The sequence below is a fragment of the Carettochelys insculpta genome, chromosome 31, assembly GCF_033958435.1.
Source record: "Carettochelys insculpta isolate YL-2023 chromosome 31, ASM3395843v1, whole genome shotgun sequence".
Lineage (NCBI taxonomy): Eukaryota > Metazoa > Chordata > Testudines > Carettochelyidae > Carettochelys > Carettochelys insculpta.
This window is the reverse complement of record NC_134167.1, coordinates 9841745-9869708: the sequence shown is the minus strand read 5'-3', so window position 1 is coordinate 9869708 and position 27964 is coordinate 9841745. Positions and strand designations below refer to the sequence as shown.

Below are 27964 nucleotides of genomic sequence, written 5' to 3'. Positions count from 1 at the left end.
GAGAATGTATGTTTTTCTGCTTTTAGAGAAATGATTTAGTGAAAATGCTGTTGTGACCTTTTGCTTTTCCAGCGATTGCCATGTCAAATGTACTCTGTAAATGAAATGGTTGAAAAAAAATAAGGAAAACTAATGCTATCATGAAAAATCCATGGTCAGTAAGGCTAAGTACAATAGGAAAGGATTTTTTTTCAGGGGTGGGGGCTTGGTAAGTGTTAGGGAGGAGGTGTCAGGCAGCGGTACAAACTCATTACTACATAGATGTAGTAAAATTGTTAATAACAGTGCAGAAAAGGCAGAAGTGTTCAATAAATTATTTCTGGTGTGCATTTGGAAAGAAACAGGATGGTATACTCTGGTCACACAAACATTTTGAATTACTTTCCTTTCTATTATTAATAAGGACTTCAAATATCATCTACTAGGGATAAAACATTTTAATTCAGCAGAATAATTTGAATGCATGCATTATAGCAGATCTGGCTGAGGAGAAAACAGAAAATATTCAGAAACCCAGAAAAGTGCAAATGTTAGGTTAGCATTCAAAATAACTAAAATAACAGTGATATACAGTATGAAAATCTATGGCTGTGTCTGTACTACCTGCCTGCTTCTAAGGGAGGATGGTAAGTAGGGTATTGGGAGTTCATTAATGAAGTGCTGTGGTGCTTATGCAGCACTTCATTAAGCAGTGCCCCCCGCCCCCCCCCCGTGGCAACTCCAAAGTGTTAAACTTCGAAGTGCCTGGGCAGCTTCAAAGTCCCTTTACTCCTCAAAATTTTCAGGAGTAAAGGGACTTCAAAGTTGCACAGGCACTTCGAAGTACCGGTGGGTAAGCTGCAGCTACACCTGAGCTGGCACTTCAAAGTTTAACACTTCATAGTTGCTGCAGGGGGGAGTTTGCTTAATGAAGTGCTGCATATGCACCGCAGCACTTCATTAATAAACTCCCAACACCCTACTTACCATCCTCCCTTCGAGTAGGGAGGTAGTGTAGACAAGCCCTATGTGACATGGAATGAGAATGGGCTAGCTGAGACATCTCAAAACATAACTGTATTGGGGAATCAACATCAAATGGAGCTCTTTCTAGTAGGATTCCACAAGGAAGAGCATTAGATCCAGTGTTCAGTATTTTTGTCAGACATCTGGAAGTGAATGCAAAATCACTGGTGCTAAAATTTGCATTTGATACAAAGACTAGCTGAATAGTAAATAACAAGGCTAGGGCAGTCATCTAGCTTGATTAGTAATCTGGGCCCATACAATAAAATGCATTTGGCTATATTAAAACACAAAGCTGTACCTCAGGTAGGCCATACCTACAGAGTGGGGGACTGTATCCTTACAGGCAGTGACTTTGAAAAGGAGTTGGAAGTTATAGTGGACCGGCAAGTCAACTTGAGCTCCTAGTGCAATGCTTGGGATCTCAATATATTTAGCTTATCAGAAAAATTGAAGTGATCTGATTACAATGTATAAGTCCCTTTATAGGAGAAAAATGGCTGGGACTAAAGGGCTTTTAAATCTAGTGAAGACAAGCAGAACAAGACCCAAGGTCTGGAAGCTTAAGCGGGACAAATTAAAACTAGCATAATAAGGAAAAGGAAGTAGTAGATTCTCCATTTCTTGATGTCTGCATATCAAGACTGGATGCCTTTCCAGAAAATGTCTCAGTTAAATAAAAGTTATTGGGCAAAATACTGGAGTAAATGGACAAAATTTTATGTCCTTCTGATATACAGGAGATCAGATTCAAGGAGGTCCCTGTTAGCCTCACTCTCTATGAGGCAGATCTTCAACTGTTATACCTGCATAATAACCCTGGATATTGAGAGCCAAGCTGTGGTTGTGTCAACCTCAGTGTCACCAGTTAAACAAACAAAACTGTCAATTAGATTAAGCCTTCAGTGTCTCTTCTGCCAACTCGTGTCTTGAGATGTTTTCCACAGGTGTATAATTACTTTTTAGATGAGACCTGACCATCTTGGGCTCTCTAACTTAAAAAAACTGAAGTGGGAACTATGTCATTGCTCTCAGTTCAGTATTCTACAGTAGATTTTTAAGAACCTGCCTGGGCAGCTTGACTTGGGGAAGGAAAAAGCAGGTTAAAGAGTGGAAGAGAGTTTCCAACTGACTCTCATGAGCCACAAAAGCCTTTAATTAGCTGCTTGAGACACTCTTACTCTCACTTCTTGCTTTTAGATACAAAACTAAAAGTGAGCACCTGCAAATATGAGAAGGTCTGTAGCTTAAAAAATCAGGCCGTGGGTGTTAGGAAATTACACACAGATTTCCAGTATCTCTGATAGTCAGCCATGCACAGATGTGTGTTAGTTGGCTAGATGGTGGTTGAAGATGATATGCTTTCAACATGTATCAGAGAGGGAGCTGTGTTAGTCTGTATCTTTGAGAACAACAAGAAGTCATGTGGCACCTTATGGATTAACAGATATTTTGGAGCATAAGCTTTTGTGGGCAAAGACCCACTTCATGAGTGGAGGGGGAGGGGTTTCAGAGAAGTATTTAATGAGGGGAGCTTCAGTAAAAGGGAGGGCCAGAGCTGACAAGGTCTCTTCAGTCAGGGTGGATATGGCCCATTATCAGTAGTATACATCAAGAGAGGAGAAAACAGAAGTCGGATCAGTTGGGATATGAAGCCCATTGTCAGATTCTAATGTGGAGACGTGCACTTCCAGAGAAGAGAGCTGCTTTTGTAAGGGGCCAGCCACTCCCAGTCTCTGTTTAATCCTTGGGCAATGGAGTCAAATTTGCAAATGAATTGCAGTTCAGAGATTTCTCTCCATTTTATTTTTCAAATGTTTTTGTTGTAGGACTGGTACTTTTAAATCTTGAACTGAGTGTCCAGGGAGATTGAAGTGTTCTCCTACAGTTTAAGTATGTTGCCATTCCTGGTGTCTGATTTATGTCCATTTAGTCTTTTACATAGGGACTGTCCAGTTTGGCCAGTGTAATTTCCCTGGACACTCAGTTACAGATCTAAAAGTACCAGTCCTACAACAAAAAAAAAAAAATTAAAAAATAAAATGGAGAGAGAAATCTCTAAGCTGCAATTCAACCAAGGATTAAACAGAGACTGGGAGTGGCTGGCCCCTTACAAAAGCAGTTTCTCTTCTATGAAAATTCACACCTCCACATTAGAATCTGACAATGGGCCACATCCTCCCTGACTGATCTGACTTGTTTTTTCTCCTCTCTGGCCCTCCCTTTTACTGGGACCCCACCTCTTTACATACTCCTCTGGAACCCCCACCCCATGCATCTGATGAAGCAGGTCTTTTCCCACAAAAACTTATGCTCCAAAATATCTGTTAGTCTCTAAGGTGCCACAGGACTTATTGTTGCTCTCAACACGATGTATCACAGTGCACAGAAGCATTTGTTAAAAGCCTAGACGTGCACAGTTTGGCTTATTCCTGCATCTGCGGTCAAATGAGAGAGCAGTTTCATGTTATTATTCAAAAGTACCCTTGCTTTGCCTTGCTTTACACCATTTCTAACCTTCTACAGGGGTCAGACACGAGCTGTTATCGCAGCCTAGAGAACTTGCTAAATTAATAAATAACAAATGTTCAATTGTTTTAGACCTAGTATAAAATCAGATAAGTCTCTGGAGGAAAACATTCCCATTCAGCTCTACTGGTGTGGAAAGAATCATAATTGACCCTTACATTTGGAAAATTAGGATTTTCCACTCTGGCGTAAGGGGTAGAATTGGTGGTTAGCCCTTTGAAAATGCTCTTAGTTTTCTGAGGGCATGTCTACACTGCAGAGAAAAACACCTGACCAGTTGACTTGAGCTCCTAGGGCTTGAGCTGCAGAGCTGTCTGACTGCCATGTAAACTTCTGGACCAGCGCCGGAGTTTGGGCTCTGGGAGTCTCTGACCATGCAGGGTCCTGGAGCTTGTTCTCTGACCCTCCCACTGTGCCTGAGCCCAGAAGTTTACACTGTAGTGAAATAGCCATGCAGCCTGAGCCCTGTGCACCTTGGGCTGGCACAAGCCAGCTCCTGGTGTCTAGTTTCTGTGTAGACAGATTCTGAGGGCTGATTGCTGGGACTGGAATTTCTTGTTTCTCAAGCATTGATCAGTCTGAAAAAGAACCTAGTGCTGAAGTATTAGGTGAATCTTTCCCTTCTTAAATAACAGTCTGAATGGGACACAGAAATTAAAACATGTTTTATTTGTTCCTCCAAGATGTAACAGTTACTAACGGAACAGCAGAGCTGCTGCACACTGAGCATATCTGGTACCCCAGGATACGAGAGGTAACACAAGTAGCCTTTCTCTGTTGATCATCCCATTTCTGTGAAGGTTTCTCATCCATACCTTTACATGTTCTTGTATTTTAAGTTTGTAATTTCTTCCTTCTTTACCCTTCAGCGTGAATATACCCTTTACCTGGTTTGTGCCAATCTTAACCATTCCCACTTCTTTATTCATTACTGAAAATTGAATGCAATGAGTCATTTATCACATTCAAAGAGACATACAGTGCAATACGCAAGCAAGGCTAATATTCTGCTTCTTAGAGTGTACAGTTTGTGTTCACCAATAGCTATCAGGCCTCTTGCCAACTCTTGCTCAATAATTCAGTAGGCTGGTCTGGAAGGCTCATCATCTGCAGTTAGCAAATCGCTTGGTAACAAGGTTTCTCAAGCTGGGTACAGATCTGATGGAGATGTTGATTCTCCCCAGAGGTTTGCTGAGTCTGCCCAATTCCTTCCCCACCTCCTTTCTCATGTCCTGCAGAGCCCAGGATGGGGGTCATGCCCAGACATCACACCACAGAAGGATAGGTAGAATAGTCCAGTTGAGGCATGTGTCATGGAACTTATCTCCCATCCCGTCGCTTTGGGCTGCAAATTTTTCCTCAATTTAAAACAACCCCTCTCTCTTCCCCATGTTCAAACCATAGCTACATCCTGCCAAGAGCCCTGCAGCCAAGAAGGCTGGCAGTCTCCTGAGACCACAACGCTGCTCTATACCAGCTTCTAAGGAGCACTTGTGAACAATGCAGCATACACTCTGCCCCTAGGAGCTAAGAGCATCACCTCCGTGGCGCCACCAGCCCTTGCCGGTTCGAACTGAGAGCTTAAAGGTTAGCCTGGAACCCAGGTCTCCTGTATGACAGTGTGATGTGCTATCCACACAACTACCAAGCCAGGCCACTGGTCTGTTGGGTAATAGTTTTGTGGAAAAAAAACATAAGTGTTATACGTAAGCAATAAGTCACTTAAACGCATAATTAGCTGTTGTATGACAAAAAAACAGTTTTCTGAGTCCGGCTTTGTCACTGAATTCTTTAATTGCAGTTTATAACCCAGAGCCGAAAAAGAATGTTTAGGGCATCCATTTCCAAATTAATTCAATTATGTTTTTTCCCCTTCTTTGTGTGTTCAGATCCAAGGGGCGATTATCATGTCCTCCTTAATAGAAGTGGTGATTGGCTTCCTTGGCCTTCCTGGAGCTCTCCTGAGATATATTGGACCTCTGACGATAACGCCAACTGTGGCTCTGATTGGCCTGTCGGGTTTCCAGGCTGCAGGGGAGAGAGCAGGCAAACACTGGGGTATAGCTATGTTGTAAGTACTCTGGGAGATTGTTGACTGGGCTGCTTTATGAAAGAGGGATGCATACCACTGTCCCTCCACAGTGGTTTTCCTGCTGATATCAGGGAGTATTTGCACAAAGATAGAGCTTTAACATAGCCTTTAGCAATAACTAACATTTTGGTAGGTTTTGTTCATTGTATAGGTGTCCGGATGTCACATGGCATAATGGTGAGTGAAGAAATAGGCACAACTTTGGCATATGCATGACTTTTGCCCTTTAATTTTCACTTTCTCAGTTTCTCTTCTCCATTGCTGGTTACTCCCTTACTCTCTTCTGCATTTCAGTCCCTGTAGCAACTCTCACATTTCCCACTGGATGAACTTTTCTCCTCCTTACCCATAACACTTGTTGTTACGGAACAGCAATTAAATAGTTACATATCAGTCAGTTGATAAATCCTATCTGACTCCTGCAGTGCAGAAATTTTAGCAAGACTGGGCAGTGTCTCCTCGGCCAGTCGAACTCAAAAAAGGCTGGCATGAAGAGAAGAGGTGGGGGGGAAAAAGTATCATGTGAAAATACCTTGATGTTATGACATGCTAACAGAGGTGGGTTGCTAAGCTGGGAGGCAGAAAAATACCAATGAATGAGCTGTTCTTTGCTAAGTAGGCAGTTAATCTTGGTTCACAGGGTTTTAATTTCCCAAATTATTTTCTGATCTCACATGTTACACAAATCAGAGTCCAAAGCTGAAATAAATTAATCTTGGTATGCATCATAGCTGAGCACTGAGAGAAGGTTGGGAAACATGAGTTCTTAGACTTTTGCTTCAGTTATATGTATAGGGTGCTGATTTGTTTTGTGAATAAGGCCTGTCACTGTTCAGGACAGCTCCATGTTAATTCAAGTTGTATTGTTCAATAAGGGCACCCAATCTTCATTTGTCATCTCTTGAGTGAGATCTGTCTCTCTCTCCCCCAGCAGACTAGGTTTTTTGTTTTCTGCATACTTCCCTGCTTAGACTATGAAAACCAATCTGTCTTAAAAGGCCTGCCTCTTTACTTGACTTTCTCCTCAGAGGCTATAAACAGCTGTTAATTGCCCACAATTGTAAGTTACCCCACAGTTCTTTGTAAGTGAACACCTTTGTTCTCAAGGTGAAAACATTACAGGAAAAAACATTAAAAGCAGTAAAATTAACTACATACATGCCACAAAGTTTACCAGAAATCACCCCCAACACCCATGTCCTTCTCCCACCCCCCACCCCCAATCAAGCTAGGGCTTTAGAAAGTTGATCAGTCCTTCTGGTCTCACAAAGGGCTTTTTCTGTGGTTACAAGATCATAACTGCTTTAGTTGAGAACAAGGACACCCCTGAATATGTCAAAATCTCTTGTATATATCTTGGCTCTTTGACCTTCAGATTCTGAGAATAGTTAATTATAGATTGTGGTTTTCTCCTTGGGGCTTAATTTCAGAAGGTTGGGTCTGGAAGTAAGAAGTTGCATTCATTTTGCCTCTGGAAGAAATTCACTTGTTTTCCCTAGAAGTTCCTTCTTATCTGACTCCTCGCATTTCCCAGGCTTTCATTGCCTATGTCCTCCCTTCCTACTCCACCCTTCCCTGTGCTGATGGTAGATTCGATCCTCACAATAATACATAAACTTTGTGTTCAGTACAATGGACTCCAAAGATACTTATCATTAATTGCATGATGTTTTCAAGAATATTGCAGGAAAATATCCCTACCACACAGAAAAATTGCCCTGAGCAAAATATTCTGATTGAGTTAAATACAGAAGTATTATAACTAAATGTCTTTCATCCAAGGATTTGCAAAATAACTAACAAAGACTGCCAGTAAGCTGCAATATTCCCTTTTAAAGCAGACCTAATATTACTGGTAGATCAGCAGATTTGAATACAGAGGTTTAATTGTGTGTGACACCAATGAGGCAGTAACAGAGCTGGAATTACATTTATAGTTCTGACTCCCACTTGTCAGGCTGTAGTTAAAGCTCACATGTCTGAATTAGGGAGTTTATAACATCTGTCATCTTTGCACAATCTAGTTTTTTAGCTCTTAAGATTGCTGTTGGTTAATACTACCTGCAGCTAGCTGAGCACTGGTTTGGGATGGGCTACACAACTTTTATTAATGTATTTTTGAAGGGTTCCAGATGAACCTCTCCTGCCGTTTGAGGTACCTGTTATCATTCATACTTTTGCAAGTGTGAATGACACTACTCCTGCACAAATAACTGTGTACGTGGAGTTTGAGAGAGAACAAAGCCTGTTTTTTTTCTTCTGGACTAGAGTTGATTTGGAAAATGAAAAGATGGAAAGGAAAAAGCTGGAAGCTACTCTCCTGGAATTTCTAAGGCAGTTTTATATTTAGGACAGCTTAAGTCAGGTTTTATGTAGTCTGCATTCTGGTTTGACTTATTAAAGCTAGACTGACTCTCAAGGTAAGGACTAGTATCTTGTTCAAGGTCAGTGTAGGTTACAGGAAGAGTTTATAGCCACTTCTTAGCTGATTTCTTTGGGTAGGATTTGGAATAGGCCTTCATTCAGGTCATTCATTAGTGATTTTTAAGAATTAAGACTATTTTCAGCTATTGTGAACTTGAGTAAAATATTAAATATTTTCATAGAACACTAGGACTGGAAGGGACCTCGAGAGGCCATCGAGTCCAGCCCCCTGCCCCAATGGCAGGACCAAGTACTATCTAAACCATCCCTGATAGACATCTATCTAACCTGTTCTTAAATATCTCCAGCGATGGAGATTCCACAACCTCCCTTGGCAATTTATTCCACTGTTTGACCGCCCTGACAGTTAGGAACTTTTTCCTAATGTCCAACCTAAACCTCCCTTGCTGCAGTTTGACCCTCCTCACAGTAGGAGCAGCAGTAACTAAAATCTTACAAGAGTGCTCGGTGAAGTTTTCTTAATCCTTCTAAGCTGGAAGTTTGCACTTCTTAGCCAGCAACAAATCCAGAATTCAAGTCAGATGCTTTGGCGAAAGGCAAATCGTAAATGCTAGAGCTTCTAGGCATTACTGTGAAACAAGTAATAAAAGTATTATTAACAGTGAGTTAGAATGGAACTCTGGATATTGGTTGGTGGAAGGAGAGATTCTGATTTTTGTTCTTGATCTTTCTTTTTTTTGTTCTTGATCTTTCACTTTTGAACACCTCTCTCTGTTACTGAATTCCCAGAAGACATGACTGAAGAGTAACTTGTTTTCAGAGGACAAAATGTGTCTCCTGTAAATACTGAACAGTGGGATGGGAATTAGAGTATGGCAGTGAGGGACAATATAGGCTAGTGAGTGAGCTGCATGAGAGGCCCTCGGTGTCAGTGGGCTGCAAGATTGTCTTAGCCAAGATGGTCTCCCAGGACAGGGTAGTTTTGCTAACTGCACTTACGTACCTAGAATTTTCAGGGTGGGCTGATTAAACTGTAGCAGCACTTTGATTGAATGCAAGGATGTTCATGGCTCTCACAATGTTGTGTGGAATCAGCAAGCACCTCGCTATACATGTGTGTCACTTTTGTAATACTGGTAGGAAAAGAACTGTGCCAATGAAAACCAGCAGTATCTGCAACTTTGTCCATGGGCAGTGATAAAGAAGATGTTCCACGGGCCACACGTGAACCCCAATGATCTGCAGGTTGCCCACCACTGGAGGATGGCTTCACCAGGAACTTAATTTTCATAAATTGATTTTGTGGTTTGTCTGTATTAGCCTAAGGGATAATTGAATTATACCCCTAGCCAGAGAGCCAGCACAGGTTCTGTACGTTGCTTAAATCCTATTTTGAGAACTGAAGTGGTGTGTAAGCCTTGAGTTGTCCTTCTGCATAGGCATAAAATTTCACTCTGTGCTAATGTGTAACTCATTAATCTTTGACTGTTGCCCTCTCATTCGGAGTATGACTACACCACAAAATTTCAGTCATTCAGAGCAGATGCTGGAATCTGATTTTTAGTAACTTAATGGACTGATATTTGTAAAGTGATTTGAAGATGATAGGCTTTATGTAAGTACAAAGTATTATGATCTCTCCAGGTTCTTTCTCCAGCCTGTCTCTTGATTTCCCCTTCTTTTCTTTTGTGTGTTTAGCAGTGAGACCTCATAGACGACTCCATCCTCTATGCTTTCATAGCCATGCCCACGGGTAGTGGCAGAGCCTTAAACACAGGAGTTCTAAAGTTCTCTCTCTCTGTTGCTTTCCCATCTCTGAAAATGCACCTCTGTGGTGTAGATCTCTTAATCTGGCTCAGTCTGTTCTGGCCTGTTTACCTCTAACTGTATTATGATACTCTAAAGCATGCATACAGATTTTATAGTATTAGATTTCTCTGGCCTCATACTTAAACTATTTATTTTCACTCTATAAAAATGTTTTTTGTTGATTAAGCATCAAAATATAGCATTGTACTTTGGAGGTAGAATGTCTGTAAGAGAGAAGAATATTCTATTAATGGGGAGGATTTTTAACATACAAATGCTAACAATTTGTGACCCTTTTTTCTCTCCCTCAGGACGATTTTCCTTGTGTTGTTGTTTTCTCAATATGCAAGAAACGTCAAATTCCCCTTACCGATTTATAAATCCAAAAAAGGATGGACAGCCTACAGGTTGCAGCTTTTCAAAATGTTTCCTGTAAGTAATTATATTTGTCTCTCACTTAAGAATAAAATTGCTTCTGACTTTTCTGCACCACAGGTTATGGTGAAATAAAATAAGAGTGGAATCTTTTTTTCTCTCTGAATTCATTGAAGACTGCTTTTTATTTTTTCTATATTCAGCTCAGCAGATCACAGAAATAATATAGGAGATAACAGCACAGATGCACTTAAAAAATACCCTCAGCTACATTTCTTTTTTGGTTCAGGAAATGGTGAAAAGCCTCTAGTATTCATAGTCCATGTAGACTCACCTCTGTGCTTGTGCAGAGCCACTTACAGGATCTGGGGTAGGGAGAGGCGGGTTGGGAGGTGTGAAGGAGTGTGGCGGGAAAGGAGCTTAAATTTAGTTTTCCCAAGTAGGGTGTGGTAAAGTTCACTCTCAGGCTTTCTGCAGTGTGAGCTTGAGTTTATGTGAAAAGCTTCCTTAATGTTATTGTTAAAATAAAAGCTAGTTCAGTAATTTCTGAAGCACTCATTTGTAGGCATTCCTGGTTTAAGGAGGAGGAGAAGTTGACTGTATATCTTTTGTGGATGCAGTTTAGTTGAAAGAAAATCTATCCAGCAAGCCATGATAGGATTCTTTACTCTGGTTTTAAGTAGGTCCGATATGTAGGTTATAGAAGGTCTGTGCATGAAGCTCTGTTGATAATTGAACATGGGTTTGTTTAAATATCTTTTTTTTTCTCCCCCTCACAGATTATTCTGGCTATCCTGGTGTCATGGTTGCTTTGCTTCATCTTCACAGTGACAGACGTCTTTCCACCAGACAGTACAAAGTATGGGTTCTATGCTCGCACGGATGCTAGACAAGGAGTGCTGTTGGTAGCACCCTGGTTTAAGGTTCCTTACCCTTGTGAGTATGTTATAAGATGCGTACATGCTGGGAGGCAGAAGCATCCTTTTGATGTTCCTGGCTAATGTTCCTGACCATGTCGTACCACTGGGTTTTGTTGTGTTTAGACAGTGTGACAAGTCTGAGGTTTTAAACAGGCCTATAGAAATCAGGAACTTTAAGTCGGGTGATGGCTTTCCTTTTGCATAAGGAAACGGAACCGGCTGCCGGGTTTCATTCAGAGAGGTGCCAAGCCCCTCAACTCAAATTTCCTGTAGTGGGAGATGAGGACCTGCAGCGTCTCACAGGCTACAACTAGATCGCTGCTGCTGTTTAATAATTAACTTCTGTTCTTACATGTTCTCTCACAAAAGAGAAACCTTTTACTGGTGGATACATCAAAACTTCTGGGATTCCTGGGAAATAACATGCTTTATTTTCCTTTATATACACGTGCCGCTTCGCAGTTTGTTGCTCAGGAAGCTATTGTGTACTGTAAGATACAGGTGATGTGGTAGGTGCATATTGTTCCCATTGAACTGATGAGGTGATTGTGGGCTGTAGTGAAAACAAATGGATACATGTGAACTCTTAATTTTAATCTACTTAAGAGCGTCATAAATATATGCACAGGTTGGGTATGTAGGTGTTTGTGTTCTCTCCCATACTGAGCGTGTTTCGTCTTGTCCACTTCAGATAATTATGATGAAAATGTTAAAATTTGGGAACTTAGAAGTGGGTAGTATAGTAGAAGTAACCTGGCTTTTAGAAGTGTCAAAATCTCTTTGTTTTCTGGGGGAGTCTGAACAAATACAGAAATTAGACCATTTGTGCTTATTGGCCTAAATAATATGTTAAACTCAAAGCATCAAAATTTGAAACTGTTGGCTTGTGTCTGAACTCCCTTAGTCTATGTGCCAGGTGAATTTCCTGAGTTTTTCAAAGTGTCCAGAGGAAGTATTACACACTGGCAATTTTAACTGATTAAGTGTTGCAGTGTATCTCTACTTCTGAAACGTGAAAGTGGATTGCAGAGACAGGATTGTTGGGGCATAAGTGAAGAGTACAGTTAAGCCATTAGACATTTTTTCTTTTACTGACAGACATAAAGCTTAAAATCGGTAACAGGAATTATTGTTGCATTTCTCATTAGCACAAATAGCAGTTTTACAGCCAGATTTAATTGTGCTCCTTCGAAGTGAATGGATCCTCATCAGAAATGCAAATAAATACTATTATACTGAAATGAGGCAACTGTGTTTTGGATTTAATTCGTACCAAATGATATAAAGAAGCAGTTTCTGAAGTATGTTCTATTAAATGTGAGGTGAAGCAAATGAAGATGGGGGAGAGAGAAAGAAGGTAATGGTATTCTTTTTCTCATCTAAGATGTATTAGGCCACCCTTGACTCCATAATGTATGCATAACTTAAATGGCTTAGTTGGAAGAATACCTCTCAATTCCTAAAAACTATGAAACAATCAAGGCAGTAGTGATGAAAACAACATCAAGACTTTCCTTCATCCTTCAAGTCAGGCTTATTTTAGTATTGCGAAGGTTTGACAAGATGGGGTGTTGGCATTTGGATAATCTAAGCTGGCACTTTCTTTTTTACATTGCGAGTCTTTGAAAGCAGAGACCAAATTTGCAAACAACTCACAATTAGGTGACTACCCCACACTCATCTGACTTTAAAGCTGCAGCTTAAATCACTGAGATATTTTCATGAATATAAGCAATTCATTTTTAAACATGGCCAAGCCAGTTAAAATTGTAAAGTCTCTAAAAACTGTAGTAGTTTACATTTAAGCAAGAGTTTCTGCCTTTCTCTTCTAGCTGAACTAGGTGGAGTTTTAATGAATGATCTTCATAGTCATGCAATCTTAATTGAACCAGTGGGTTTACATCTTAATAACTGCATTATTGTCCTCAGCAGAACAAGAGAGATTTCAGTTCTTCTCTCTTCACAGTTCAGTGGGGGTTGCCAACGATTTCAGCGGCTGGAGTAATAGGAATGCTGAGTGCAGTTGTTGCGAGTATTATTGAATCAATTGGCGATTACTATGCCTGTGCAAGGCTGTCTTGTGCTCCTCCTCCACCTATTCATGCAATAAATAGGTAAGTTACTTGAAAAAGGAATAACTAATATTTTTCTGCTATCGTGACTGCTTTGCACACTGGCTAAGACAGGCACGTATTTTTGGTATCACATTTTATAATGTGATTAAGTTTAGAACCAAATGATCTGATATCTAAAACGTAACTAATTCGAATTAAGCTGTTTTAATAAAAATATAATACTCCAAGCCCAATCCTGCACCCGTTAAACACAATGGAAATTAGATTTCTGGCCTCAATAGGAGCAGCGTTCGCTTCTATCATAATACTGTCAGTATCATATTGCCAAAATCACTTAATGAATTTGAAGCCCAAATAGTTTATCAGCAACCAGTATCTGTATCATGTTGAATGCAGCTGAAATTACAGTTTAAGAGTAAAGAGTAATTCTAAACTCGATTTTGCTACTTCATTGTATTTTCCTATCTTGCTTTGTGAATGTACATATCTGGAATGGGGCACTGAGACACCCACTGCAGCTCGTTGGTTTTAACCTAGGTGTTGAATTGTTGAGTGGATCAGAACTTCAGGACAAGGGACCATGATAAGCACCTAGCTAGTTTGCATCCATTTAATACATTTTGAAGTGTGAATATTTTAATGTAAAATGTAACACTTTTTTCCTTTTGTGAACTCTAGAGGGATTTTCATTGAGGGCCTTTCCTGTGTTTTGGATGGTGTGTTTGGTACTGGAAATGGATCCACCTCTTCCAGCCCTAACATCGGAGTCTTGGGGATCACTAAGGTATGTTCTCCTCTGATCAGCCCATAATCAGTTCCTTCAGTATTGCTTAGTCTTGTGGTACTCTGACTCTTGCTCTTTATCTTGTTACAGGACATAACCCTCTACAGGGAAGTAATGCTTTCTTGTATCATACTGTGCAAACCCACTGCACAAAATATTGTAAACTTCCTTAATAGATCTAGGCTAGGCATTTTCCTGCCTAGGTGTCCTAAAATAGGTTTTCTACCTCCTTTTGAGAAAATGAAGAAATGGTTTTAAAGTCTCTTATTCATATTCTAAATATGACATTAGTAAAGTCTCTTACTTAGAATATGAATAAGAGACTTTAAAACCTTTTTTCATTTTGTCAAAAAGAGCTAGAAAACCTGTTTTAGGAATATAACATGAGAGAAACTCCACCTTCTTGAAAATGAAGTTGATTTTACAGTATTCAAATAACTTGGGCTCTAAAGGCTTTAAGCAGATACACATGAGAGCGTTGATTTCTATTCTTGTTTTGAAGTAATTAGTAACAGTTATAAACAACGTAATACATTAAAACCTTTTGGCCTTGTCCACATTGCAATTTTTAGCCACCAATGTAGCAACACTGGTGAAATCCCCTTCTGTGTATGTACTGCACTGGGGAAGCACACCCAGCATAGGTTTAAATTAAACAGACACCAAGCATTTGTCCTTGGCTGCTTCTTAGTTTGTAAAGCTCCTAAAATGGTTTGGATGCTGTATTTCTATATAAGTGAGGTGTCCTGTGGCATCTTAAAGAGCAACATGTTTATTTGGCATAAGCTTTCGTGAGTAAACCCCCATTCATCACATGCATTGGAGTCATATTTCTATATATAGATTTTGAAAATGCCTCATGTTTTGGCCTATTCAGCTAGGTCTATCATCATACGCCTAACATTAAGCAGGTAAGTCGCCCCATTAAAACTAATGGGCAGTATTCACATCCTTTAGTACTTTGCTAAAATGGGACCCCAGAATACACACTGATTTGTTCAACCTCCATTTAAATCAGTATTGTTTGCTATCAAATTCCGAAGAATAGCCATTTGTGTTATGACTGTGCGTGTTTTTGTCAAATATTTGGCAAAAGTGATTGTGTTTGAATTCAGAAATCAGATCCAATTTCTAGCAAATGAAAACAAGATGGCAGGCAGCAGGAACTGGATCTGTGATCGCAGAAATTATATAGTTCATTTACAATAATTGTATTAAGCCCTTTTCGTGAAATTCAGCATTTAATTTTCAAACTCATTGGGAAGTACAGAAGAATGGCTTTATTTTCTGACAGACACTTGCCATTTTGTGGTGTCCTTATCCATTTTCGTCTCCAGTAAAAACAAGTATATTTGCTTTGGGTGAGAATAAAAATCCTAATAATACCATCTGCTGACCAGGTGTCTCTCTTCTTTTTATTACAGAAGGAAATTCCATAGGGAAAAAAGTAGGGTCACATTTATAAAAAGAAGTTTGTAGAAGGTTTTATTTTGACTAAATCATCTCAATTTCTACTGCCTAGTTCTCACAAGAGTTAATGGGAGGGTGCAATGTGATACAACCAGTAGAAGTTTTGTATGAAGAAGACACAATAACAAATGACACTTTTACTTTAAAATGTGTAATCAGCAATTGTCCCAGATAACTAAACTCTGCTGCATTAAAACCTTTTAGCAGGTTTTGAATCCTGTGTAATGTTCACTAAAAGTGAACAATGATTATGCACAGTGGTGACAGATGGCTGCACCCTAGGAGGTTTTCATTCTCTTGTCTGCACTCCTACTCGTGGAAACCATTGTCATAATTCTGCAGGCTCAGTTATAGAACAGTATATTTTAAACAGTTTCCTTGAGCACCTTATCTTTTTTAGTTGGGATTAAAAACCTAGCTGTGAACAGGAAAGCACTCGGAGGCATGCATAAGGAGGGGCGGTAGTCAGTGGCCTAGAACTCTGCAGGCCCTGGGGCCCCAGCTGGGAGAAGAGGGCTTTTAAGGCCTTATGGGGAGCAGAAAGCTCCAAAATCATACCCCTGCAAAAGCAGTCAGTTTTATACTTGCATATACCTGTCTACATTACAGACATTGCTTTGGCGCAGCTGGGCTGCTCTAGTGTTCTGATAAAAATAACGCCATTGAGAGCACATTCTCCCATCAGCTTAGTTACTCCACCTCCACAAGGGGTTCTACTGCCAGCAGAGCACTGCCACACAGAGGGTTAAGGTTGGTATACCTGTATCACTCATGGGACGTGAAAAATCCATACCTTGTGGTACTGAAGTGTGTACTGTAGACCAGGCCTAAGATGTGTAAGGTGTTTTTGCATTCTGTGAACTAAAATTGTATAGCACTCTTTGAGCCTGTACTTTCTGGTGTGAAATCTGCCCTGTGCAGAATGTAGTGCAAAGCTCGGTATAGTTTAAGGTACAATTTTGAAAGCTCAAGTGGAACTTTGATATAGGGCATAGACTCCTAGACCCCCTCCTCAGGTCAGTTTTACCCTGTGAGAAGAGAAATGAGTGCTATATCTTACCACAGGGCAAAAGCTTCTGGTAGCTTGCACTGCTAATATTCGCAATGGAAGGGATCCTAAATGTCAGGAAAGTACCAGTTAGCGGTACAGTTTTTATTGGGTTTGACTTAGGAACCTTATTTGTTCAGTTTGTGTATAAGTATCTGCAAACGTGTGCAGATGTAATTCAGTCTGAATAAGATGTTTTTCGGTAACATTTGTCATCGTGGGACTCAGATATCAACTGAGACTTAGTTTGCTTTAATGCCTAAAAGTTGAATATTTTCATATCAAATTCTTGCTTACTAACCGGGGGTGTGGTGGTTTAGTTCTTCTGCGGTTTTCCTGTTATCTCATAGAATAATATATTCAGGAATAGGAAGTCGGAGGGCAAGCAATGCTATCCAAATAGGAAAATATTTTTAATCAAGATATCTTGCAGAGTTGTTTGCATTGCTAATCCACTAAGTAATAAATGTTGACCAGTCTGGCTTCTCTTTGTAATTGGTCTCTGCCCACATAGTGGGTAACAGTGAGAATGACTAAGCAACGAAGAACGTTATGAAAATATTCTCCTCTACCCACAAATGTATAACGTGTTTCTTTTTATAATTCAAATTGCCTCTGAATCTGTTAGCGCACAAACCTTTTAAAGGAACTAATTGTTGCTTATTCTGAGCACATGTCTGTATTACCTGGAAGATTGACCTGCTCAGAGTCAATCTTCTGGGGTATGATTTCACATGTCTGGGAGGGATGTGTGAAATTGACCTTGACCAATCAGGGGTCAGCAGTTGATCTGGAAGAGTAAGGGAGATGGATAGCAGAAACTCTCCTGTCAGCCTTCCTCGGGACAACTAGGTAAGCCCATTTCAGATAAGTCAGTTCTAGCTACTCAATTGCTGTAGCTAGAATTGTTTATCTGAAATCAACTTATTTTTCTAGTGTAGACCTGGCCTGAATGTCTCTCTTCAGATGAAGCACTCTGTTATATTAGTTGGCTCAGGGTATATTTACACTTAAGAGCAGATTGATACACTGATGGTTGACCTTCCTGGGTTTGATTTAATGTGCCTAGTGGGCACATGCTAAATCGAACTGTCATGGCACTCCGTCGACCCCAGTACTCACGGCAGTTGCCAGGAGTAAGGGAAGTCGATGGGAGAGGTTTTTCTCCTGTTGATCTCCTGCTATATGGACAGTGGCAAATACGATTTTAGATAAGTCAACTCCAGCTACACAATTCTCATAGCTGGGTATGCATATCTAAAATCGATTTTACCTCCTAGTGTAGACCAGACCTTTGTTCAAAGCTCAAGCTTTGGAAACAGCCACACATAACAGTAATTTTTATTACTTATGTGCTACATGAAGCTTAATATTGCTGAATTCAAGGCCCCCAAAAGATTATACTAGGAACAGACTTTGAAATTTACCAAAATTGGGTCCTGTGCAAACAAACATGTATGTGTGTAGAACAGGTCTCTCTGTAGTGCAGTACATATTACACTTATGTATAAACATATGGTACAATATAAAATGTAAAAGGAATACTGCATTATAGGTTGCACAGTTAAAATATAAAAGCATTATGGAAATGCTGAAGTTCCTACAACATTAACTCAGCCAAATTTGCAAGGTGACACAAATTCTGTAGCTGCTTAGAAGAGAAATGACTCTTTAAAGTCAGTTGAATGCTCTCAGGCAGGAAAAGTTCACCCCACTGAAGTGAATGGTGGTGAGGCAAAATTACACATTGCTGTTACCAGGTGATAGACTTTTCGGCAAGGCTGTGTTTATATGGTGTGACTACAGATGGTTTTCCCATGTGCTGTAACCATCCTAGGGCTTGCAGATACAATTTGTGTTACATGGTTCATTTTAATTTTTGTAGAAGGGACCAAACTACATAAAGGAAACTGTGCTGGGTAAGGTTAATGGTTCTGTAGTTTCAAATCAGCTTATGATCTAAACAAGCAAACCTTGTTACATCACAGTGAATTGAAGGAGCAGGTCCTAAAATAGAGGTTTCTGCAATTTCCACTCCTTTGATCACCAGTCCCTGTATGATGTGGGTTTGGGTGGAATTGTGCTGTGTATTTTACTGGGGAATTTACATTCTCCCTTTTATATATGTAATGTAAATAGTCTCAGCCAGAGCAGCTACTGTTGTGCAGGGTTACTGTGCTTTGTGATGTCATGAAAGACTACAGGAGATTGCTGGGCTGTTAGGAGGACATTTCAAGAGGGTTTAGACAACAAAATATGGATTTTTTTTTCTCGTGTAAAACTGAAAACAGTAAATTTGGCCTATGTGTGTTTTTTCTGCATTATTTTGTTTCAGTCCTGTCCCTCTATGCATTGTAGGTTGGAAGTCGGAGGGTTATTCAATATGGTGCAGCCTTCATGCTCTTACTTGGAATGGTTGGGAAATTCAGTGCACTGTTTGCATCTCTGCCTGACCCTGTGCTTGGAGCCCTCTTCTGCACCCTCTTTGGTAAGCGTTTGTTTCTCTGCTTCTCTTCGTGTGCAAGTTAACTATTTTACAGCCTTGTACCTCAGTGATGTGACACTGTGGCTGTCAGCTAGCTCAGTGGTTAGAGCATTAACCTGTAAACCCAGAGTTGTGAGTTCAGTCCGTGAGGGGGCCTTTCAAGGGTCTGAGACAGGTTAGATTTAAAAAAAAAAAAAAAACCTGTCAGGGATGGTGCTTGGTCCTGCTGTGAGTGCAGGGGACTGCACTCCATGACCTCTCGAGGTCCCTTCCATCTCTATGAGATATGTATGGCAGCTAACCTTTTAACAAATATGTTGAGCAAAAAGAAGAGGCTAAAAATTCACACTATCTTGATTCTTTTTGGTTTAGGAATGATTACAGCTGTGGGTCTGTCCAACCTCCAGTTCATAGACTTAAACTCTTCTCGTAACCTCTTTGTACTTGGGTTTTCCATTTTCTTCGGACTTGTCCTTCCTAGTTATCTCAAACAAAATCCGCTGGTTACAGGTACGAACTTCTTATTCGTTCATGTGGAATTCATCTTTTCTTTGTATTGCTCCTAAATGTCTCCTAATAACCCAGTAGGCAGTGTAAGTTTTGGTAATGCTGCTAGACAATATTGACCTCCTGTGGTTCATCAAATCTCTTTCTCAGCAGCAGTCAGGTCCTGAGGGTGCCAGACTAGAGAGGTTCAATCTGTAACGTGTCAACAATGTAATCCTTTTGTGGAAGCATCTTATATCAAAAATTGCACTTTTGTTATCAGAGCTTATTCCAGCCATCCTCCCCCATTCCATGTGCAGATTTGCCAGGATAAATGGCGCTTTTGCTGGAATAGCTATGTCATTCGGAGTTCACTTTCCTAACCAATATAACTATGCTGACAAAAGTATGTAGTGTAAACCTGGATTTAGAGCTGTAAGTAAAGAAACAAACATGTTCCACGTGCAGAGAACTCTTGAGATGGTGAGATCTTAGAAGGTTGTTACAAATGGTGTGGAGATAAAAGCTTTCTCACTTTCTGTGGGTGAGATTGTAGAGGGATGCCAGGTCTGGAGAGCACCTATTGCACAATGAACAGAAGAAAGAGTAGAGAAATGTCCATTTAGAAAGCGACAGCTAATCAATAAAAATTTCTTAAAAGCACTGGGGAAAATGTTAAACAAATGTTGGAATTTGGTAACCTCGGAGCAGCGTGGTGCCTTTGTCACTTGCAGATGAATATTAGTGAGAGATTTCTTAAAATTCAGTTTATTCCAGATTTTTTAATGACTGATTTCTTTATTAAATGATGGGCGAAGTTGTTTTGCCTTCTGTCGCCGCTAGGATTGATGTGAATGTATACTCATTTGAACAAAGTTCTTGAACAAGAACCGTTTTGTTTTGTTTTTTTAAGAAATAAAGCTAAACTAAATTTTAATCACATTGCTTCAAAAGCAGATCCAGAGGCTAATGCTGTTTATTTTGATTTGAGGTTTGTTTCAAGGAAAAAGGGAGAACTAAATCAAAAACAGTTCAGTGATCCATAATGAACAACCATATGAAGTATTTGCTATTTCAAGGAACAATGTTTCAAAGTTGGGTTGTTTTGTCAACATCATTTTAAATGTGAAAAAACTCATATTTTTCAACTTGATGTTCCCCTAGTACTTTTTTCATTGCATGAATAAAAGTGTTTCCTGTATATTTATTAAGGCAAATGGTGTTCTAAGCAATCTGAAATGCATTGCTTTAGGGTTAGTTTCCTGACTCATTTAAATCCAGAATGATTCTCTAAAATGAGTTAGGTGAGGCACGTACTTTCTCTAGTCATCCACACTGGACTAGTTCAATGGCAGATGATCCCATGAACTATTCACAAAGATCTCATCTTCTGTTCTTTGGGTACTCAAGCAAGGTTCCCATCAAGCTCACTGGGACTTTTGCCTGGTTGAAGTACATGAGATCAGGTGTAAAATTAGTGTGTGCATATGTGAAAGCTGCAGGTCCTGACCTAATTCTTGTTTTTTGTTTCTAGGAATAGCAGGCATTGATCAAGTATTAAATGTTCTTCTCACTACAGCCATGTTTGTTGGTGGATGTGTGGCCTTTATTTTGGATAATACCATTCCAGGTCAGTTTTGTGAAGCTGTTGTTGTATTTGAAATGAAATGGCTTCACCTGCCTTTCTGAAAGTATGTTCTCCCTATTAAGTGGGAGGGCGCATGGCTTGGAGGTTAGAACACAGAACTGGTATGCTGGAAGCCTGACCTTAATTCCTGGCTTTAATTCATTGACTTACTGGGACACCCTCAGGGCTTGTCTCCACCACAGGTGGGATCAGTGCTGTGGCGATTGATCCACCATGGGTTGATTTAGCAGGTCTAGTGAAGACCCACTAAATCAACTACCAATGACTCGCCTGTCAACTCTGGTACTCCATCAGCACAAGATGAGTAAGAGGAGTTGATGGAAGAAACTCTGCCATTGACCCATCGTGGTGTGGAGCCCATAGTAAGTCTAAGCTACATCAGTTTGAGTTACGCTCCTAACATAACTCAGGTTGTGTAGCTTGTGCTGACTTCTTCTGTGAGTTTAGACCTGCCCTTATGCAAATCATTTAATGTCGTTATGCCTCAGTTTTCCTCCTTGCTTGGAAAGGACTATGTAAGTTAAGAGACGTATTGATGATCACAAAATGAAACGAGAGGAAAAAACAGACTGTTGAAGGCACTTCCTTAGTATATCTCATACCAGGCCTGGTCCTACTTCCATCAAGTCACCATCGACTTAGTGGTTCAAATCTTTATGAGATGTTCTACCTTTGCAGTGAAGTTCTGTTTTTTCCTCTTTGTGAGTTACTCTCTGGCTTCATGGACTGGCTGCTAGTGAAACATGTTGTCTTTGAAGTAGAATGAGTTTTTCCCCCTCTCCTTTTTTCAATTACTTCAGGAAGCCCCGAGGAGAGAGGAATCCAAAAATGGAAGAAAGGTGTGGGCAAAGGCAGCAAGTCCCTGGAGGGCATGGAAACCTACGATTTGCCCTTTGGCATGAACTTTATCAGAAAGTACAGGTGCTTCAGCTTCTTGCCCATCAGTCCCACCTTCATGGGCTACACCTGGAAAGGCTTCAGGAAAAGCAGTAATTGCAGGAGTTCGAACGAAGACTCTGAGGCTACCGTATAGCCTTGGTTGCAATTATATTATCTCGTTGTAGTAACAGATGTATTTGCAGTTTCTTGCTGATTAAGAAGCATTAAAATATATGTTTTGTATATCTGCATTTAAATTCTGGAACCAGAGCTGAGACAAACTTTTTTTTTTTTTAAAAAAAACAAAACAAAAAGCTTTCCTGTTGTGGATGGTGATGGCTATACATAGTGTGTCTGGTTGCCTGAATGGTTATCGATCTGGGGTAAAATTGAACTGCCTGAGTCTCATTTTCAGATGAGGTTTAGGTCCCTAAATGTCTAACTCACCTAGGCACTTAAATTCCTTGGGCGCTTTAGAAAATTTTATCCCCTGTGATTATTTTATTGAAAGCATCAGTGCTGGCATTTTGGAAAATCCATTGCTGCCAGAGTTAGTTGTGCCAGAAAATTTGAATCCTTATATGAAATGAGTAAAAATAACATTGTATTCACTTCTAAACACAGATACCAGTACCAAGTCAGTTGTAATTTTTTGCAGTCATATCCACACAGCCACTTGTAAAAAGCAGACATTATATGGTAATGAGAGTATCATTAGACTACCTTCCCAATCTATGACAGTGCATTCAGAGATTTCCATGGAACCATTTCCTTCCCAAATCATGCCAGATGAAAGTTCCAGCTGATTCATATGGTCTGCTACTGTGCACAAATCACTTAGATATCTTTTAGATATGATTACTCTTGTCTGCCTGGCAGCTAACCACAAAACTTGTACCTGAGAACAAGTACTCTCTCTTTTTTTTTTTTTTTTAAGGGAAGTGTCAACTATATTTTACATGTAGGGGAGCTATTTAACTTCCAGACTGTTACATATCCTAGCCCAACAGCTTTTACCGTTTTGACACAGCACATATATATCTACTTCAATCACAGACTCTTCCTGAATGAAAATGTGAATTTTTCCAAGCAAACCCATGTAAGCAGAAATCAACAGAATGGGCAAAATCCAAGCATTTTCCTGTTATGACTTGTACCTAATCATCTTCATCCTTTTCAGACTATCTCGGTCTGACTAGCACAGCTTGAATAAGTGTGGCCTATGTATGTGTTGCCTTTTTTTTCCCCCTAGTGTAAGGACTTACCCGGCACTCTTTGTTTTTACCAGTGGATTTTTAAATAGCAGAGACACTACATTTGACATCATCATCCACTGGGAGGGTTTTAACGGGTATTGGGCCCAATGATGGTGCCATTCAGATGTTTTTTTTTTTTCTGGAATAGCCTCAGCTCTGACGTTACATGGATGTTAATGCTCATCATGCATTCATAACTCTAAGGTTTTATTCATGTTTAATGTTCTTACTATTGCAAGTTAGTTTTAGATGTCAGTGTTTCAGTGTGGCCCAAAACGCATATTTAGGCTGTGGAGATCATCAGGGAAGGGTAGTGTAATATACTCAAGGCCAGTATGCGCTATGATGCTTGCGTTCTATATCTCTGGATAAAAAATAAAGGTAGATACTGTAATTCACTAATATATTTATCAAAGTTGACTACTGGACAAGAGCAGTAAATTTGTTATTGAAGCATGGAAGGGCAGGGGTGGGGGTGGGGAAGAACATTGCTTGATGGATCAGTATTGAATAGTGCAAAGGAAAATGATTCCATTGATATTGTTTTCAGCATGTCCTGGCTGTTTATGCAACATATTTTATACAACTTTTTCCATAACAAACCATGTATATTTGTTCTTTGCTGCAAGGAACTTTCAGTAGTTTGCAGTCGTGGTAACAGTTGGACTTTGCTGAAGGCCAATCAGAAGAATTATTGTGTGATAGACATTTATGTCACCTGTAGTGCAAAGCTGCTCTTGTATTTTCTATTTTGCTCTACAGGCAGTGAGAGTTGTTATGGAAATTCCCCGTCTCCTTAGGAATGGATTTTGCTGAGAGCACTGATCAGTAACACTATGTTTCTAAATTTTCCATCTTTTGTTTCACGTGCAACCAAAGATGTGAGGGGGTGGGGGAGGAGTTCAATTTAAAAAAGAAAAAAAGAACCACTTGTTTGAGCTGGTTATAATCATGTAAAATGCCAAAGCTGGTTAATTTATAAATGAGGGTGCAAAAGTTGGAATTCAAGATGATGCCATTACTTAAAAACAGACTTCCAGGTACCTAAAATGAAACATTACATTTGTGCTGTGGGCTCAGCAGGTAATGCCATGCCTGAGGCTTGTCTGATCTTCTCCCAGAAGAGTGGGTTAATGTAAGACAGTGGAAAGAAACAAAAATCTTACAACTGCTTCAGGAACAATTTGGCTAACTTAGCAGATTCCTGGGAGGACAACTTACATGTTAACCCTTTAATCCCAGGCAGTTTGTGCATACTTGTATTAGCACGAACGCATCATGCAGTAGTATAACACAGCATAAGAGAAATCCCTGATTTGAAAACTAAGCAGAATTATGTATGTTCCAAAATGGCCTGTTACTTTACCATGTGGGAAAGATCAACCACTTTAGTCTTTAGATACTGCACAGTAGTTTTGAATCAAATAATATTTTGCTGTCATTTTGCAGATTTTCTTTTCCGAGATGCAGTAACATTCTCGACAGAAATACATCAGATTATGTAAAGCCAGAGCCTCTTTTGTCTAAAATCTTATTATTGGATTTTAATTTTTCTTTGGACCTCTCATGGTGATTTCATTGACTGGCTGACATGAGGTTAGCAAAAGAAATGCTTTGTTTAATTCACATGCTCTGCTTTTCTAGACACTTTGATGTGGCAAAACAAAAATTAATATCAGTGTGGTTGAGCAGCCATTTTAACTTAAGATAAAGGTGACTTCTTGAATCCTCTTCTTTTAAGATAGCTAATTATTAAGGTTGAGCCTTAATTTTGCAAGTATAACCAGAAAAGAGCTGCTGAAAGACAGATGATAACAAAATGTTTTAACAAACTCACTGGCAGTAGATTGAACATGTGATAACTGCAGCACCTGGAATGTTAGCTCGCTGTCTGTCTGTCTCTCAGCATTTTCAGGTAAGAGTAGGAAAATTTTTACATGCACAGTTTTGCCTTGGGAAGAGAAATTCCCCTTCCTTATGTACATCTGTTTCTGAGAAGACTCTACAAATGCACATACTAAGTGCAGATTTTAATACTCTCTTTTACAGTGGTAGAGTCCACCTGCCCCGAAACAACAACAAAACACTTTAAATTTGAACTTTAGTTCGAGTGGTGTTTGAGATGCTAGCTTTCGGTGATGCAAAGTGTACAACATGAGATGCAGCAGTATCAGCTGCAGTCAGATGTGTTGCAGAGTTTTGCGCTGTTATTTTGAAGAACAGTTCAATATTTAATTTCTTGTTTACTTTTATGCTTGTAGGAGTAAGTTTGTGTGGAAAGTGGGAATAGAAAAACTGTTCGCAATACTACGTTTTTCCTGTCTATGTAATTGCCTGCCTAATGGATAAATCAGACAATACTGTGTAAAGAGGGCAACACCTAGAAGGATGAGAAGAAGATGAGAGTTCAACCAGATTTTAATATAGAATGGCAAATATTCAAGGCAAAATACAATTTTGTCATATCAAAGGTGTATAAATATATTCAAAGCAAAATAGCTTTGAATCCAATCTTTTATTGGATTGATCTTTTGGGTTAAATTGAGAACTCTTGCTAACAAGTTTTCTAAATAGAACACTGACAAATGATGTGTCTTCAAAATTACATTTCATAGCAAATTTACCTATTATTGACTAACATCATATTAGGGTGTGTGACTGACCGGCTGGATCAGTTACCTATTGGAGAAAACATTGCTTTTTTGTTTCCTCCTCCTCCCCAAATTCACACCCGGGATTTGCTTTACACCTTTTAATACTGATTTTCAATGTGGCAACTTGGTCTGTACATGAATATTGCAATATTGTATTTCCATATACTAAAAATAACATTTCCACTCAGGATAATTTTCACATGTTTCCTGGGAGGGAGTGGTGTGATAGTCATGACAATGTCATGTGATGATAGAATTTCTTCATTGACGAATCTATAGTAGTTGTGTATACTTTATTTACCTATGTTTGTTATATTCCTGAAAACTAAAGGATTTCTCATTGTTCACCTCCCTACTGAAATTTTATTACAAAGTAGAATCAACATTTTCAAATTGAAATCCTCAGTACAATTTATAACACGAGAGGCATCAGTCAGGTGAGAACAATCAGTTGTGGCAATGTCTTCATACCAAAACCGTGTCAAAAATATCCAGTAGCTTAATATCACTTGTGGTATAAGCAGCACTGCAGGCGCATGTGGTTTACAAATAGCCAACTTCTGATGGTGTAAGTTAGCCATTGGATGTTTACACACAATCCAAAGCCACTTGTGCTACCATAGTTTATACACAAGTAAAAATGCATGATGGACCAGCACAACCGAACTTTCTTCTAAGTGGCCTTCTTAAACCAAAAGAGAACACTATTTCCACTCCAGTGGGTTGTTTCCCATTTGATGTGTGTCTCATAGGACTTACTGCTCAGGCTTAGGTTAACTAGCCTTCCTGAACGTGGGCTAACAAACATTGTACGTCCACCTTTTTATAGAATTATACAGCAGGTCATTGCAGTCCTGGAGGAGGCCACATACCTGCCATTATTTAGCTTCTGCCCGTGACTTTTCTAACTTGGTGCTGGTCTGGTTTGAGTTTTGGGGATTCTTATTTAGCAACATCCAAACCATTCCTGCCTGGTTACAATTTAATTGTGACTGTGCATTGTCATTGGTACCTATTAATATCAAAGGTGTATTTAGACTCGCCTCGTGCACAGTCTGGCATTTGTTATGACATCTTCACATCTCGCTGCTGGTCCAAATTATTATACTTTGTCTGTTTATAACAACGTTTGGCATAACAAACTATTGACTGTTCTTCAACAGTGGGGATAAAGATTTTTTTCCATCAGTTTTTGTGACTGACTTTGGCTGTAAACATTTTTTTTGTTATATACCAAGGGTTTTCTATTTTGTTTTTGTTTTATTTTTATTTTTTGAGATGTGTAATTCTTTTATGGAGTTCTTAAAAAAATCATATTTTGTTTTTCTAACATTGCGTCATTAAACATTTAAATATTTAAAAATATGTAATATTTGGACCAGATGTTGTGAATAATAGTAGACAAAGCTATTTTATTCTGTATTTTTAAAGCCGTTCAGTATAAATAAACGCTGACATAGATGCAACTTGGCAGCTTGTAGTATTTTTTTTTCTTAAGAAACATGAAACTTGTTCAAAGGGCAGCTACAGCTTACTTATAATTTGTTTTCACAGGAATGTCTTGAGTCTTCCAGTTGGGATTAGAGACCCACAATGCTAGCTGCTGTACAAATACATGGGCTTACAACATAAGTGGAGGAGACGGGGTGGGAAGGAAAACAAGCAGAGACAGGGATCACAGGTGGAGATCATTAAGAGATTTTGAAATAGAGGCACTCTTTTTCTGTTTCCCAGCCCATTGCCCTGTCCACTAGACTAAAGTGTTTTCCCTTAATCTAGTTTAAACCTCCAGTGAACAGATCCTAATAAAATGTTTGTTTTTCCTCTATTATTCCCTCCCAGAGTATGACAAGGCCAAAGAGCTGTTCCAGGGCTTTTGTATATATTTTTAAATAGCTTTTGAAAACAGCAGAGGTGATGGACAACCCTCCGGTATGCTGCATCATAGCTTACAGAAAGAGGAGCATGTGGTTGGCTGTTCTTAAGCAGCAGCTTGTTTAATAAAAACTAAGTTACAATACGGATAATTGTGCAGTATGTACTGGTTTTGTATGTGTTTATATG

The 27964-nt window shown here is 39.5% G+C and overlaps 1 protein-coding gene across 1 annotated transcript in view; it reads left to right on the top strand.

Annotated features, from left to right (window-relative positions):
• SLC23A2 (solute carrier family 23 member 2) overlaps positions 1–27359 on the top strand; it is a 75567-nt gene extending 48208 nt beyond the window's left edge. The window contains exons 8-17 of the mRNA XM_074981778.1: positions 4218–4288; positions 5424–5605; positions 10132–10252; positions 10975–11131; positions 13082–13229; positions 13869–13974; positions 18851–18980; positions 19350–19487; positions 20998–21093; positions 21912–27359. Coding sequence (XP_074837879.1) covers positions 4218–4288; positions 5424–5605; positions 10132–10252; positions 10975–11131; positions 13082–13229; positions 13869–13974; positions 18851–18980; positions 19350–19487; positions 20998–21093; positions 21912–22144 — 1382 coding nt within the window. The 3' untranslated portion in view covers positions 22145–27359. The remainder of the gene's footprint in view (positions 1–4217; positions 4289–5423; positions 5606–10131; positions 10253–10974; positions 11132–13081; positions 13230–13868; positions 13975–18850; positions 18981–19349; positions 19488–20997; positions 21094–21911) is intronic.
• The last annotated feature ends 605 nt before the right edge of the window (positions 27360–27964 follow it).